Source organism: Chrysochloris asiatica, unplaced genomic scaffold (genome assembly GCF_000296735.1).
Source record: "Chrysochloris asiatica unplaced genomic scaffold, ChrAsi1.0 scaffold00010, whole genome shotgun sequence".
NCBI lineage: Eukaryota > Metazoa > Chordata > Mammalia > Afrosoricida > Chrysochloridae > Chrysochloris > Chrysochloris asiatica.
The window spans coordinates 17,134,025-17,151,692 of record NW_006408528.1 but is presented as its reverse complement, the minus strand read 5'-3'; the positions used below and the strand labels follow the sequence as shown (position 1 = coordinate 17,151,692).

At 37.9% G+C, this 17,668-nt stretch overlaps 1 protein-coding gene across 4 annotated transcripts in view; it reads left to right on the top strand.

The window, feature by feature from the left end:
- CDK14 (cyclin-dependent kinase 14) overlaps nucleotides 1-17,668 on the top strand; it is an 819,631-nt gene that overhangs the window by 493,761 nt on the left and 308,202 nt on the right. For all 4 annotated transcript variants that reach the window (XM_006834309.1, XM_006834307.1, XM_006834310.1 and 1 more), the window contains one exon: nucleotides 5,169-5,262. In XM_006834309.1, coding sequence (XP_006834372.1) covers nucleotides 5,169-5,262 — 94 coding nt within the window. The remainder of the gene's footprint in view (nucleotides 1-5,168; nucleotides 5,263-17,668) is intronic.

Sequence of the window (17,668 nt, the reverse complement as noted above, 5' to 3'; positions counted from 1 at the left end):
CCTTACGGGAGTAGAAAGCCTCATCTTTCTCCCGCGGAGCGGCTGGTAGTTTCGAACCGCTGACCTTAAGGTTCGCAGCCCGATTCGTAACCACTACGCCTGAGTATTGTATGTAAGCTTAATGTCTCTCTGGGCTTTTGTATAAGCATAGCCACGTTGCTGGTTTAGTGGTCATCAGTGAACTACTAACAAGGTCGGCAGTTCAAACCCACCAACTGCTCCTTCAGAGAAATATAATTGTTTCTGCTCCCTTAAAGATTGCACCTTTGGAAACCTTATACAGGGTGCTATGAGTCAGATTTGATTCCATGACAGTGCGTTTGGGTGTTTGTTTTTGGGTAAGCATTGGGGAGGGTGCCCTTGTGGTGCATTGGTTAAAGCACTCAGCTGTTAACCAGAAGGTCAGCACTTAGAAGTCAGCAGGCGCTCCTTGGAGAAAGATGTGGCTGTCGTTTCTTTAAAGGTTCATAGAGTTGGGACGCTATGGGATAGTTTTACTCTATCTTGCAGGATTTCTGTGAGTCAGAATTGACGGGATGGCAGTGGGTTTGGACATTTTTTTGGTTGTAAGCATTGGATTAGTAACAAAAAACTCAAATGTCTTCTGAACTTAAGTCAAGACAAAATGGAGTTAAGGTTCTCACGGTAGGTAGCAATTTTCCACAAACCAAATGTTCAGAATTTACGCTCTAGAGCATATATTATCTTAACAGGTAACTACCCTAAAGTAAGAGTTTGAATGCACTGCATCCTAAGATACCTTTCATTGTAAGCTATGGTGACTAAGTCTTGTTCTCAAAAAAAATTTAGACTAAGTGGATGAAGATTATATAATTATTGTAATTCCCCAAAGAAGCATCAAATAAAGGAGGCATTTCTTGTAATAAGATGATAGATTAAGTACAGTGCCTGAGTGGATGAATTCTTTCTCAGTAAACCACTCAGGGAAGTCAGCCTAATCCATTATGAGAAATGGAGCACGGGGTTAATAGAGGGTAGAAAGCAAAAGGAAAAAGAAAAACAAAAAGGAAAGCAGGAAATAATAGCCCCTTTCATAATAAATCCCAAACCCAAATCCACTGCCATCAAATCGATTCCAGCTCTTAGCGACTGTGTCTATGGCTTCCAAGTTCGTCAGTCTTTACAGGAGCAGAAACCTCATCTTTCTCCTGCAGATCAGCTGTTCAGTTTGCATTTCCAACCTTTCAGTTTGCAGTCCAGTGCTTATCCTACAGTACCACCAAGACTCCTTTCATAGTAAATGTTGTTGTTGTTAAATGCCATGGCATCAATTCCAACTCATAGATCTTGTTCAGAGGAGTGATTGGTGGGTTTGAACCACCAACCTTGGGGTTAGCAGTCCAGTACTTATACTATAGTGCCACACAAGAACTCCTCATAGTCAATTGTTGTTGTTGTTGAGTGTCATCAAGTCAGTTCTGACTCATAGCAGCACTATATAGGGTTCCAGAGGACTGATTGGTGGGTTTGAACTGCCAACCTTGGGGTTAGTAGTCCAGTGCTTATACTATAGTGCCACACAAGAACTCATAATAACTTGTTGGTGTTAAGCACCATTGAGTCAGTTCTGACTCATAGTGACCCTGTTATATAGGGTTTCAAAAGAGCAGCTGGTATGTTTGAACCACTGACTTTTCAGTTAGCAGTCCCGTATTTATCCTACAGCACTATACTGAGAGTCATAGTAATAAAAGGGCTTTAATTGTTTGATATTAAGGCAGATTCAGTAGTGAAGTATTCTGCTATATTAATGTGTTTATGTATTCTATACCCAGACTTCTACATTTTTTTCACTGCTTTATATATCTTTTTTCAAAGTTGTTTAGTATAAGTGACCTTCTTGAGTATACCCTCAAGCATCTTTGAAAAAATGACATCTTACAAAACATCTTTGGAAATAAAAGTCCATCTCCTTTAGCCAGCTAAGCAGATGAGTCCATAGAAATGCTTCATTATCTCATTCCAACTGAATAGAATAGCAGCATGAATGTATTTTTTGAGGAGCTGGAGAATTAGCAGTAGACTGTGAACCACAAGGTCGGCAGTTCAAATCCACCAGCTGTTCCTCAGAAACCATATACAGGGTCACTATGAGTCAGAACCAACTCGATGGTACTTAACAACAAGTATCAGAGCATAGTGGTTACTAGTTGGGCTACCATCTCCAAGATCAGCCGTTTGAAACTACTGGCCATTACATGGGAGAAAGATGAGGCTTTCTGCTCCTGTAAAGATTTACAGCCTCGGAAACTCTGTACAGAGTCACTATGAGTCAGAACCGACTCCACGGCACATATACACCATAACCAAGTATCAAATTATAGATCAAATAAAAATAGTGATAAAAGAATTTCTATAGGTAATTCTAACAGCGAAATATTTACCTCATCAACCAATTTAGCTCCTTGCCTGAGCATCTTCACAAATTATGCAGATTATGGAGGGAAAGACTATAAATGCATATGGTGGAGAATGGAGAGAATATTCTGAATGCAAAACAAGGAAGGTGCAGGTAGCACTTTAAGATTCAAGATATTTTGTGAAAACTTAAATTAGAAAGTAATAGATATGTAAGTCAGTAGTCATATAAATGAATTCTTGTCAGAAAAATTTGGAAAACCATGAAATTTAAATAAACATTTATAAGCATATAATTCCATTTTAGTGTGCTAATAAAATAATGTTTTTGATATTTATGTTGTTTCTCAAATCTAAAATGAAAACAACTTGTGTTAACACCCTGCTGCCTAGAATACTGCATTGAAATCATTGTCTACTTAAACGAAACTATTTTTTTATGATACGAAACAACATTTGTTTTTCTTCATCTTGACTCTATATAGAAATGATGTAATAAAGTAGGGAAGGGATTTCTGCAAAGGTGTTACTTCCTTAAGGTGCCCTGGTAGCATAGTGGTTGCACATTGGGCTGTTAGGCACAAGGGAAAGCCAGCAATTCACATCTACCAGTTGCTCTGAGCTAGAAAGGTGAGGCTTTCTGCGCCCATAAATATTTACTACCTTGGAAACCCTAGACACGGTCCCTGTAAGTCAGAACTGACTTGATGGCACACCATCACCATTACTTCCTTAATTAAAAATATTGTTTATCTACAGCTGTGATAACAACTGTGACAGCTGTAGAGAAGTCCAGGATTTATCCTTATCATCTTGGTGCTGTTGTGTGCCATCAAGTCGGTTCCAACCCATAGCGACCCTCTATAGAGTTTCCCAGGAGCAGCCGGTGAGCTTGAATTGCTGACCTTGCGGTTCAAACTGACTTTGCAGTCCAGTGCATTAACCCGCAGCGTCACATCAGGACTCCTGGGCCATCTGAAACATGTAACAGATAGAATTTTCCCATCCTAAATTGAATGTAACTCTGACAGTTGAAAAAGTGTCACTCATGTTCCTGATTTTGTTAGCATGGTTGTAGGAAGCATAAATCCACGTGAGGTAAAGCAATTTTATTTAATGATTTTTAATGCTGGAGCACTATCATTAGGTTAGATATATCTAACCAAAACACAGGATTTTCTGGGCATCCAGGTCTCAGGAAATCAAGAATGAGGACAATTCAGGGGACCTCAGCTGCTAAAATACATGGCCATTAGTGCTAAATCTTTAGCATTAATGTTTCTTATTCACATGTGTCCATTTCTTTTCATCCTGCTACTAAACGGCTTCTCCAGACTCTCGGGAGAAGAATCTCTATTGGCTCTCTGTCCAGAGTGAGTGGTTGTTACTGTTGGGTTAGGTCCAGGCTGCTGCAGTCTGGGAGGTAAGGCAATCTGCTAAGTCTTGGTAGGAACTGTGAGCATAAAACACTATGTAGGAAATGAGACTGAGCATGGTAGGTGGCTAATGTAAGGGCTTAATAAATAAGCTCATCAAAAGGAGCTATTTATGGAATGTTCCTGGAAGACTTTATGGAAGAGATGACATTTAAACTGGATTATAAGAGACTGAGTTGGATATAGATAGCAAGAGCACATACTAAAGTGATGGTGGTGGTGTGCTGTGGAGTCGGTTCTGACTCAGCCAGCGATCCTGTGTGTGTTTCCAAGGCCGTAAATCTTTATGGGAGCAGAAAGCCTCGTGGTTCTCCTGTGGAACCTCTGGTAGTTTCGAACTGCTGACCTTGAGGTTAGCAGCCCAACTCAACCACTGTGCTACCAGAGCTCCTTACATACTGAAGTAGGAGGGTATTTATTAGAACAAATGAGACAAATTGTGTAGATTTATGCTTGGCTCATGGACTGATGAGTGTGGCTCAGTGATCCTCAGTAAACTGCTCATTAGAATCACTTGAGTAGCCCCGTGTCAAGTCCTGGAGTCCAAATTGTGTTGTTGTTATGAAGTGCCACTGAGTCACTTCTGACCCATGGTGACCCTGTATGAGGAGTGACTAGTGAGCTTAAACTGCCGACCTTACAGTTCAAATCGACTTTTCAGTCGAGCGCATTAACCCACAGTACCACACCAGGACAAGCAATTCTGGGGTTGTGATCAGAGCATTTGGAACTTTTTAAAGCTCCCTGGGTGATTTTATGGAACCTTGCCAGTGTTGGGCTGCTAACTGCAAGGTCAACAGTTCGAGTCCACCTGGCACGCTGAAGGAGATAGATGAAGCTTTCTGCTCCTGTAAAGATTGACAGCCTTGGAAACCCTATACAGGGTTGATGTGAGTTAGAACTGACTCTATGGCACACCACCACCACCATCGCCTGGTGATTTTGATGCAAAGAGAGGACTGAGAACTACTGGAGAGTTCGAGACCATTGTATTAATGGTTTTGTGAAACAATTGTATGTTAGGACAGGACTTGAAGACTTCCTGCAGCAGGCTATGGAGTTTCAGCTGTGTCCTGTAGTAGGATTGGCCCTCTGAGGTTTACTGTTTCCTGGGATCCACTGTAGTCAGAACCCAGTTTATCTGTGTCTATTCAGTCTTTTCAAGGCAATAGAAATTAGAGTGGGAAGAAAAGTTTGCAAGGTGGATTTATGTGTCTTAAGTATATGTGTCCCATCACTTGTTGTTCTCATTAAGAATGTTACTTATTCATGGATTGAGTGTTGATTCCAGAGTCCATATTCTAAAGCTGAACAGGTTTAAGTTTTTGTGACCATCCTCTTTTCTCTCTCCAGGGGAGTCGGCTGCATCTTTGTTGAAATGATCCAAGGGGTTGCTGCCTTTCCAGGAATGAAAGACATTCAAGATCAACTTGAACGAATATTTCTGGTAAATTCCATATTTTTATTAAAGTTTTTATTGTGAGTTGAATTAAAGTTTACAGAACAATCAGTCTCACATTCAACAAATTATACACTTGGTGTCATTACAATAATTGCAATCCATGCCGCATACCGTCAGTTAACAGTATTTACCTCTATTCCCTTCCTTTTTTCACTTCCCCCCAACCCCCACCTGCCCTGTAATCATCAAAGAATGTTTCATTTAGCAAGAATGTCTTTTCTTAACTTTTTACAGCAGTGGTCTTATGCAATATTTGCCCTTTTGAGGAGTCCTGGTGTGGCGCTGTAGGCTAATGCGGCAAACTGCAAAGTCGTTTGAACTGCAAGGTCTGTGATTCAAGCTCACCAGCTGCTCCTTGGAAACCCTATACAGGGTCGCTATGGGTCAGAATAGACTCGATGGCACTTAACAACAACAACAGTTTCACTCAGCATAATGTACTCCAGGGTCATCTATGCTGTGAGGTGTTTTGTAGATTCTTCACTATTCTTCAGTGTTGCATAATATTCCATTGTTGTGTGTACCAAAGTTTGTGTAACCATTCTTCCATCGATAGGTGTTTAGGCTGTCTCCATCTTTTTGCTGTTGTGAATAGTGCTACAATGAACATGGGTGTGCATGTATCTAACTGTGTCACAGCTCTTAGTTCTTGATGGTAATTTCTTTAAAAAGTGCTTTTGAGAAGAATTGGATTCTAGTCACCTAGTGACAAATTCTACAGTGATCAGTGGAAAATAAATCAAGACAAAATTATTTGTTGTCACATTTAGCTCCAACAATTACGGACCTTTCTGAAAGCAAGAAACAAATACTTAAATATATGTATAATGTAATTAGATTTATAATATAACTATTATATGTGAATAATATGGCAAAACAATAAGAGAGGGTTAGATGTGAGAGACAATATAATGAGTCATAAATGGAGGACTCTGGCAAGAATTTTAAATAATTTATATAGTCATCATCCTTTCAAGTTGTTGTGAAGTGTCAAGTCGGTTCCGACCCATAGTGACCCAGTATAGGGTTTCCAAAGAGCAGCTGGTGAGCTTGAACCGCCGACATTGCAGTTCAAACAGCTTTGCAGTCTGGTGCATTAACCCACAGCGCCACACCAGGACTCATCCTTTCAAGTAGATAGAACTTAATTCCCTTCCTCTTTATCTTTTCCCCTCATTTGAGTGTGGACTACACTTGGTGTCTTTTTTGAGAAAAGTTGAGCATGGAAAAAGGTGCAGATAGAGGAGATGATAATAGCTTTACAATGAAGAAAACTAGTAAACAGTATATCAACCAGGTTATTAAGGTTTCTGTTGATAGTATTTACCCTTGATATGATGTGGTAAGAATGGCACTTCTCCTCTGTGGCCTCTCTCTCACAACCCTGAGACAGACAAATTGAGGGCCGGTCTATAAAATACCTGACCAGGATTCCTCAAAACTGTTAAGTTCATTGTGATAGTTAAGGTTTTGTATCAACTTGACTCAGCCAGGATTCTCAGTGGTTTGGCTGTTGAGATGCAGCTATCCTGTATAGTGCAATTTGATGTAATAAACTAGTAAGAGGATTAAGAGTAGGATACATTGCCCTAAAGCCCATCACTAACCTGATCCAATTTATGGGAGATTTCCAAGGGCATGTCATTCTACACACTTTTATCTTACAAGAGATAAAAGTAGAGGAGGGACCCCTACCACCAAGCAAGAAGCGCCAGGAATAGAGTGCATCCTTTAGATCTGGGTCTCTGCACTGTGAAGCTCCTAGGTCCAGGGAACAATTGATGTTAAGACACAAGGAGCTCTCCAAGGAATGCTGGGCCTACAGATACTGAAAGGAGACAGAGGCCTTTTTTCACAGTTGGTGCTCTGTGAGAGAATACATTTCTATTTGATAAAGCTAGTGGTATTTCTGTCATAGCAATACTAAGTAAACGAATACAGTCAGCAGATACAAGAAGACATGACTGGTAATCTGTCATGTCCAGAGGGGCCTAAGAAAACATGTATTGTTTTGTTCTGCATGGGATCCTGGGACAGAAAAAGTGTGTTAGGGAAAACTAGTGAAACCTGAATAAATATGGACTTTAGTAATAGTAAAGTACCAGTACTGACTCCTTAACTATGGCAGATGTACATAGTAAAGTAAGATACTAATAATAGGGGAACTGCAGGAGGAGTATACAAGAGTTGTTTATTGTATTTCTATAATTTTTCTATTTATAGATTTATCTAAGACTACAGTATTCCCTCAGTATTTTTACCTTATGTTTTTTGTTATTGATGTTTTGTTGCAATGGTATCTCTGGTTCTCTGTTTTCAGTATTGTAGGGCTCTTTTGCTTTGAAGATTTTTATATCTGAGTTGAGTTCTGGGTGATATCATCATGTATATTATTCTCAGATTGTTGTCTGCTGGTGGAAGTTTTCTATTGAAAGAACTCCCTTTAGTATTTTTTGTAAGGATGCCCGGACTTTTACACATTCTTTTAAATTTCTGTTTATCTGGGAATCACATAATTTCACTTCATAATTGATAGATAGTTTTGCTGGGTATATGATTCTTGGTTGACAGTTTTGTTTTTATTTTTCCTTTCAGAGTTTTATAAATGTCATTCTATTATCATTCCAGAATGGTTTCTGCTGAGATATCAGAGCTTAAAGTCTTATTTGTTCTCCTTTGTAGGTAACTTTTCAGTTTTTTGGAGTTGCTATCAGAATTCTATCCTTGTTTTTGCTTTTTAAAAGTTTGATTATAATGTTTCTTGTTGTCTTGTTGTTTTTCTTTAGGGGGTCTGTCCTGTTTGAAGATCATTCAACTTCATGAGTGGCTATCTTCTTGTCTGTTGTGATGTTAGGAAAGTTTTCTTCTAACAATTCTTAGACAGTATCCTCTTGGATTTTTTTGTCTCCTCTTCTGGAATTCCAATCATTGATAGAATTCTAGATAGAATTCTAAAAAATCTTAGACTTTCTTCAGATTTTTTTTGCTCTTTTTACTGATAGTTCTGCTAGCAGATAAATATTGAGAAAATTTTCTTCAGTCTCAGTAATTCAACCTTCCATTGATTCATTTCTACTTCTGAAATCTTTGTGTTAGTATTGTGACTTTCAAATTGCTCTTTTTATATGATTTCCATTTTTTCACTTGTCAGTTTCCTAAATTTTTGTATAGTTTTGTCTATGGTTTCCTGATTTCATCTGTAGTTTTCTCAGTCATTCTCTCAGTTCCTTTGCAAAAATCATGTAGAGGTCATGTGTGACCTCCTCTGGCTTCAATAGGGAAAAGGAGAATCAAACTCGGTATCAGCCCAAGGCCGATTCCTGTGAAGTGCAGGTCAGACGTGCCTCTACCCTACAACTTTCTTTTCCCTATTCTGACACCAGCCATCCCTCCCACAGCACTCTTTGCTTCACATTTAGGTTTAGCAACCCATTTCAGTGACCACACAGAACTCTTATCACTACCTATAATATGGGGTTTATCAGGGAAGTTAAAACACCTCTTTTGAGTCAGGATCAGAACCAACTCAGGACGTAGCAGTTTTCCAATCAGGAATGCCTCTTGTCTGCCATACTGTAGACATACCTCACTCTTGTCTTCAGCTTCTCAGCCATGTGGCCCCTTAGCCTTTATCCTGCTCAGGTAAGTGTTACATAGCTCTTTTAACCAGTCTCATGCTTGTAGGCTCTCCGCTTTATTTAGTCCATGGGTTGAGAGCCCACAGCTGCTCTGTCTCCATGCCCTGCCCTCTGCTGTCACTGTTTTTCTAGGTAGGGATCGTATATTCCACCCATACTCTTCCATCTTGATGGTTCTGATATCATCTGTTCCTGCTTTTGAGCTGGCTGCTTTTAAATCTAGTTGGAAGGCAAAACTAACCAATCCCAACTTTAGAGTCTTGTACATCTTATTTGCTCTGTCCCACCCAGTCACTTGGGAATTTAGAAGACTTTGGATAGAAAAGCTGTGTCAAAGAGATTCAGAGTACCACATTGTTGAAGGTGTCTAAATAGCATTCTTTAAAATTCCTTATCAATGAGTTGCAATACCATTTCTGATATAATATTTTATGACTGTATTTTGGTCACTTATTAGAGTCACTCTGTCTTGTTTGTTCATATAAACTGAAATTGTCTGTTTTCTATGAGATCTTGCCATGTCATACTTATTTTTGACTGATGATTGTGTATTAGTATGTTATCAGATATCTCCATCTCCGACTCCTGATAAGTGTGATGGGGAAGTGTGAATGTGGTTTTCTGTTCACTATTTGTGTAACATAGTTAAGTGTGGATTCATGCATGTCCAGAAGCAGGAACAATATGTCTGAAGCCCAACCCTAGACAACCCAACCCTAGGCAACCCAACCCTAGGCAACCCAACCCTAGGCAACCCAACCCTAGACAACCCAACCCTAAGCAACCCAACCCTAGACAACCCAACCCTAGACAACTCAACGCTAGACAACTCAACCCTAGGCAACCCAACCCTAGGCCAAGCAGAAGCTGTTCAGGAAGGGGTGCCACTGTCCATTGGGTTTGCATGGGTGGGGACTTGGCACATCCTCAACTACAAGAACTTCACCCCCTTGCTGAAATCCTCCAGCCTTATCCTGTGCCTTCAGGCCACTGTAGAAACAGCTGTCTGCAAAAGCTCAAGATGGTCAAGTAGCTGCAGGCGTGCCTACAATCTGCCTATTTTTTCTTTTCTCTCACTCCTCCTATGCTTTCTCTTCCAGTCAGCACTCAGCCCACCTTTTGTTGTATCGTCAGAAGCTCAGGGTTCCTGTATCTGTTTCATTCAGTCTCCCATATGTTTACTGAAGAGGGTCTGCTCAATGCATCTGCTTACTCTGCCATCTCCCCCTCAAAGTCCTGGTTTCTCATTCATTTTAATTATGCAACTATGGACTTCTGGTGTGGTGCTGTAGGATGTATCTGACTCTGACTCTGTGGCACTTAGCAGCAACAACATACATTAAAGTGTAGCTTTTATCCTGGGTGGTCAATGGATTCAGAATTGGGTTGCTGACTGAAATGTTGGTTGTTTAACCCACCAGCTGCTCTTGGGGCAAAGATTAGGCAGCCTTCTTGCATAAACATTTACAGCCTTGAAAACTTTATGGAATGGGCTGCTATGAATCAGAATCGGCTCAATCAGTGGGTTTTGGATCATACTGAGAATAAAGAATGCATTAGACAGCAGAGTGATGTGGCCTGAGACGCTATCATTATACGTTTTCACCTTTAAGTCAATAATAAAATGATGAGAAAAGGAAACTGGAAACTAGGAACTTACGGTGCATACCTATATAATATCTGATATATATCACCTATATAATATCTGATATCCTAATGAATCCTGGTGTGGTGCTGTAGGATAAGCGTTGGATTGCTAACTACAAGGTCAGTGGTTCAAACCCATCAGCCATTCCTGGGAAACTGTTTCCAGGGTTGCTATGAGTTGATACTGACTTCACGGCACTTAATAACAACAACAAAGCATCCCTGTACACTCACACCAAATGGATAAGCAGCGAAATCCCTAACACTGTAGAAACCTTCATCAAAATTGGGTTCTATCAGTCTCTTTTCTTAGAAACTAGTTGATTCTACCACTTTTTAATTTTACTTATTATTTTTTTTAACCCATAAATAGTATGAGTGTGTGTGTTTGTGTGTGTGTGTGTTTGTGTGTTAAATGCCATTGAGTCAGTTCTTATTCATAGAGACACTGTATAGGGTTTCTGGGGAGGATTTGAACCAAGCTTGTGGTTTGCAGTCCAGTACTTATTCTACAATGCCGCACCAGGACTCCATAAATAGTTGTTGTGGTGGTCCTTGTTAAGTGCCACAGAGTCAGTTCTGACTCAGAGTGTCCATGTATAGGTTTTCCAAGGAGTGGCTGGTGGATTTGAACTGATGATCTTGTGGTTTGCAGTCCAGTGCTGATCCTACAACACTATATCAGGATATAAATGTTAAAATAATTTCTTATGATTATCAAAATAATGTAGTTATTATGGAAAATTCATGCAATGCCAAAATGTGTAAACACTGAAAATCACTTTTCCCTACTTACTACCTGAAGAAGACAATATGTAATATTTTGATGCATATCCTACATAGATTTTTTTTCTATAGATGCTAAAAGTAGTTGCATCATATTTTGAATCCTATTTTGTAACTTGCCTTTTTTCCTTTGCAAAATGTAATAAACACCTTTCCTTGCAAAAAATCCAAATACTCATCACCATGACTTGGAAAGGTTTCATTATGTTGATGAGAACATTACTCTTTTGACCAGCCCTGTATTGATCATTTGTTTACAGTTTTTCTGTATTATTTCTCACAGTTATCCTTTTAGTTAAAAATAATTGAAAGGTTTTAATTTAGTACACTTTAATTTTTAGAAATGTGTTGACTATCCTTGTATATCCATCTCTTCATGTAAGCTCTTAAGACATTTCCTTTCCTCTGTTTCCAAGAAAATGTTTTCTGATGTCATTGATTCTATAGAAAGAAATGATGCTCTCTCCTGTCTAGAAGCAAATGATATCTCTTCATTTATTCATATTTAATGACCTGTAGCACATACATCTGATTTTCATTTTTTTCTATTCAAGCTGTGGTTTTCACTAAGTTATTTTAAATAATAATTTTCACAATTATTTTCTTGAAATATATTTTTCAGCATATGGTGATACTGAAAAATAGCATGAGAGATTATTTTAATGGGCCAGAATTTAGGACATATATATTTTTAGGTTGAAACATATCTGAAAATTTTGATCTTTTTAATTTATTTTAAGCTCAAATGTAGTTGTAGTTATAATACTGAAAGAAATTATGAAAAGTATGTCCTAAAGTTGTGATTCCATTTCATCTCACTTTCTAATAGCTACTAAGCAATAGTGATGTAACTTTGTGTAGTCCACTTGATTTATTTTATGCTAAAGTCATTAAAATGCTATGGTTGAAATACTGTACTAAAACTTTAACAGGGACTCATACAAATTAGAATATCTCCTCAGATAAATTATTTTAACCTTAATTTTAAAAACAGGGAAATTATTATATAAATGAGGCATAATTATAGAAAGTAAAGCAAAACTATGAGTTTCATGAAAGCAGAGATTATTGACAAAACTTAAAGTTTTCTTTTTAAATACTATTTTATTAACTTTTCCAATAGATAATATCTTGTTAGGTGGCTTCTTAGGTGAAGATTTTGTTTTTGTCTCTTAATTTCCATATCCAGCAATTTTATGTATATTCGAAAACCTCCCAGCTGTGACTAGGCTTTTAATAAGTCAGAGAAATAAATCATTGTAAATTTCCCATTGGAATATTGATACAATAAATTGTTAGAGCACATGCACACTTAAACGCAGATAACCATCATAATTTATGTTAATAACATTTTCATTTACTGTAACTATTTCACATGTGTAATGCTTTTACCAGTAAAAAAGCCCTTTGATAATTAGGAGCTAAAGATCATTATCTATACAAAATTGTTGCTTTAAGATGAAATAATGTTATGTTTTGCCCTAAAGAATTAGACATAACTTAAAAAAGAGAAATCTACAAATTTCTTTTTTCTCTTTTAACTTTTTATTGTGAATTGAGTGAAGGTTTACAGAGCAGATCTTCAGTTTTACATTCAATAAATCATACACTGCTTCATTACAATGATTGCAATCCCCTCCAGGTACTAATAGTTGACAGTATTTATCTCTGTTCACTTTAACTATTGCATTCTTCCCTGTGCCTCTGCTACCTTCATCTTTCCTCTGCTGATCTCCCTCTTGTATATTGCTTGCCCGGTCACCCATGTTAACAGGTGTCTACCCTGTTTGAAGTGCCGTCAAGTCGGTTCCAACCCATAGTGACCTGTATAGGCTTTCCGAGGAGTGACTGGCGAGCTTGTAGCCGTGAATAATCCACCACACCCCCAATACCATCATAGATTTTCTCTTATCAAGAAAATGTTTCCTTTGCTTTTTACAACATTGGTCTCATAAAAAATTTGTTCTATGGTGATTGACTAATTTCACTCAGCATAATATCCTCCAGGTTCATATATATATATATAATTTGTTGTTGTTGTTATGTGCCATGGAATCAGTTCCGACTCATAGTGACCCTGTACAGGGTTTCCGAGGCTGTAAACTTTACGGGAGCAGAACGCCTCATCTTTCTCCAGCAGAACCGCTGTGAACTGCTGACCTTGCGGTTCACAGCCCGATTCGTAACCACTACGCTACCAGAGCACTCTCTCTCTCTCTCTCTCTCTCTCTCTCTCTCTCTATATATATATATATATATATATATATACATATATAAGTTTGTTTATCTGTTGTTCCGCTGATGGGCATTTATTTAGGCTGTCTCCATTTTTGTGTGTCTTTTGTAGACAGCATATTGAAAAATCCTGTTTTCTTCTCCATTCTTCTCTGTTTCTTGACTGGTGCATTTAATGTATTTACAGCCATCTACAAACTTCTTTTGAAAGTATATGATACCATCTTAAATGTTTTGTTTGTCTACTGAATTCTTTGAAGGAGCCCTGGTGACTGAATTGTTTAAATTTTCAAATGCCGACTCTATATATTACATTAAACAAGTAAACTCTCTGAGGACATGTGTGAACATTAGAAGAGGAACTTTTACAAACCCCATAAGGTTGAATCACTGGGGAAAAAATCCTTTTCCTTGATGACCTTTCATGTCTGGTCTGAAGCGGAATGACTAGTAGAGTGTGATTAAATACACACAAGGCTTCTTATATAAGCAGTCAAATAGTCGTTACTAAAGCAGCAATTATATATCTGGCTTCTGGTAGAGCTTTGCCTAGGAGATAATCAGCTTTGAAAAGTCATGAAACATGGGATTATTTGGTTTGTTTTGTGTTTTAATACAGAGACTAAGTCCATTCATTCGCCTGTGAACTGTATACCAAAAGGTGGTTAATAATTCGGAAGCACAAAATTAATAGCTTGTTACTCAAGATAACTAATATAATTAGCCTCCCCCACACTGAGTCTTTATAGCGAATGTGAACGGCAACAAAAAGCAGTCAGGGTCTTTATATCTTTCTTTCTTTTTAAGCAAGTGCATTGAAATTCATTTCTGGAACATAATAACTTTGTTGCTGTATGTAAGTAAGGTGAGCTGGCTATGCTGGGTTCATAGATTTCTACATTAACTCATTTCCCTTGAAACTGTCGTGCTCATAAGCAGGAAAGAAAAGAAGGTGACTGAATTTTGACAAATCATTTATAAGACATTTTGAATTGCCAGGTGAATGGGCACCTAATTCTCCGAGTAGCTTCTCTGCTCTTAGACTGAAAGAGTGATTTATTTTCATTTCTTCAGCATTACCTATTTTTTAATGTGGCATGTTATATTCTATTCACCTCCATTAGTTACAAAAATGAGTAGAAGATGCATTCATCCCAGTGAATATATATTCAAAGTGACAAAATCAGAATTAATAAGAAAATTTGTATTCTAATCGCATTGTTCTGAATTGAAAAAGGAGTCTACTTGCTTGGACCTGGGGACTCTGCATCTCTTTTACTTTCAAACAGCTGAATAAATGGCAGAGAATGCTTGCACAGCTGTGTGAGCTCTTTGGCAGATGCTTATGAGTTTGTGTGTCATGCTCCTGTACATCAATGCCAAGTCAAAGGCCTGGCAGGACTCAGTCTTTTGGGCATGTCCTTCCCCCCACCCCATCTTTGATGTTGATAACACTGAGAATCTGACTTTTCCCTCAGCCTTCCCTTCTGGCTTGCAATAGTATTTCACCCTTGGGTTATTTGTTAATGTATTATATACATTGTTTGATTCATACAGTTTTTTCTTTCTGTATTTATTTTCTGATCATCAGTATATATGTTATTCATCTGTATGAAGGGGCTTCAAAACGTTCATGGAAAAGTGGAATTGAAAGATAATGGAATTTTTATGCAAACTTTTTAAACGTTCCTTCGAATATATGTTATTCAGAATTTAAATGTGTGTGTTTTTCTGTGTGTGCATCAAAGGGTTTTCAAGGCTATAATATTTAAGGACGCAAACGGTAGGTTCACGTCTTTCTCCTGTGGAGTGGATAGTAGGTTCAGATCGCTGATTTTTGGTTAGCAGCCCCAGTAGTTAACCACTGTGCCCCCAGATCTCCTGTTTTTCCCCTCTTAGCTTTCTAATTTAAGAAATGTGTGAAGTGCAGGATTATACTTAAGGACTGTGGGTGTTTAAAGAGAAAATTGCTAAGAAAATGTTTTTTAAAGGATTGAAAAGTAAATGAATAAGACTTGAAGTGGAATAAAGGTGGAGAGGGAGTATTAATCGTTAAGTGCTCAACTACTAAACAAAAGGTTGATGGTTCAAACCCACCAATATGTGACTCAGAAGACAGGCATAGAGATCTTCTTCTGAAAACATTCAAAACCCTATGGAGCAGATCTACTATGCCCACATCTGGTTGGCATGAGTCATAATTAACCAGAAGACAACTAATGTAGCAACAACAAAGCTGGAGGGACACGTCAGGGAAACTTCAGGCAGGGAAAACAACACATGAATGGAATAGGGGCAGTAGGAGTCTGTTCTACTCAGGGTTGAAAATGAGGTTCAGTGGGTAAGACTGGACTTTAAATAATAACTTGTGGATTTTAAAAATTGTTTATAAAATAATAGTACAATCCAGTTAGTCATAAAATAATATAGTCTATCTAATAAGATAAAACTCATCTACATGAAGACTAAAAGAAGTAACGAACTAAGCAACCCATGTTGGGAAGGAGGTAACATGTATTCATTTGGTAAGGATCATAATGTGCCTTTATCAATTTAATACATGACTCTTGAAATTCTTGTAAGGATTAAGCAACAACATTTAAGTCAATTTAACATAAAAGACAGGGAAGGCATTGCTTATAATCCTTCTATACCAGAACAGATACCCTCCTTTACATTTTACTTAGGTTTTTTCAAGACATACTAATATGCACATTTCTTATTCATTTATTTTGGCATCAGATTATTTTCAGAATAGTAAAATTTATAGAAATCAAACATAAAAGTTTAAAAGCAGTATTAAAATAACTGAATCTCAGCACCCAAAGATAACCAGTGTTAAATGTTTTTTTGGTATTTCTTTTTCTAGGTTTTCAGTTAGGTTCACAGTACATTTATGACTTTTTATTCAGGTTTATATGGATAGGTTGTGAGGGAGGCACGGCTAGACTAGGAGTGACTCAGTACAATGACCCAAAAGTCAAGGGAGGGGTGAGCAACAGAGATGAGATTGAGAAAGGAGAAAAGTCCCCTCCTTTGAGGGAGATGATAGATGTGCTCCAGTGTGTTTGGTTGGTGGAGTCCTTCCTTTCTTGTCTTCTCTTAGCTTGCTCCTCACACTCTGAGGAATGCAGCACACTCTATATGTTCAGTCAGTGCGTTTAACTCACTGGAAGAGAAGGTATTCCTGCAGGGAATATGAAAGACTTAATGCAGACCATACCTCTGAGTTTAGTGATGCAAATTTAGACTTGATTTTCAAAGAAGAACTATGATTCCCTTGGTGTCTCAGGCGTGCTCAGAGAAGGACAGTGAAGCTTCAAGGAAGAGACATGGCTCTAAGCCCCTCACTTCTGGGTCTGCTTTTATTAAGATGTCTCTGTAACATAGATTAAACTGCTGCTCTATGAGAAAAATAAAATCCAAGTGAAAGAAAAATGTTGACAACATAGATCCAGTGAAAATGAAGATGCTAAAGAAAAACTAAGTAATTTATATATGGAGACTTTAGATAAATGTTTTAATAAAGAAACTTCTTTGCATTGAAACTAACAGAAACATTGGCAACACACTCTTGTAGGGTCATTCGTCTTCAGTAAAAACTGGAACAGAGGTATATTCCACTTTAACTATCTCATCACATTTCTAATAGTAGCCTGGCTGGTCTGTTACATAGAGAAGATCTGAATTAGTTCATGATGAAACAAATACTTTTGGCCCAGAATGTTTTTGCATTATAGTACTACAAGCTTTCTGTAAACACAAATGGGAACATTTGTATTTGCTTTCCAATTAGACTATACATTTTTTGGAAAAATTATTTATTACATTCTTATTCTGGGCTAGATATTTGTCCCTGTTCTAGGGAGACAGCAGTACATAAAACACAGTTCCTGTTCTCTTGGAATTACATTCCAGTGAGGGTAGATAGTGTCACAGGACAGATAGTGCTATGAGAGATGCTGTTTTACATAAAGTGAACTGAAAAAATCTGTCTCATAAAGTGGTTGTGTTCATTGGCTGAAAGTAGAGAAGATGCAAAATATGCATTTTCAGAATGAGGGACGACAGCATATGTGTGGTTA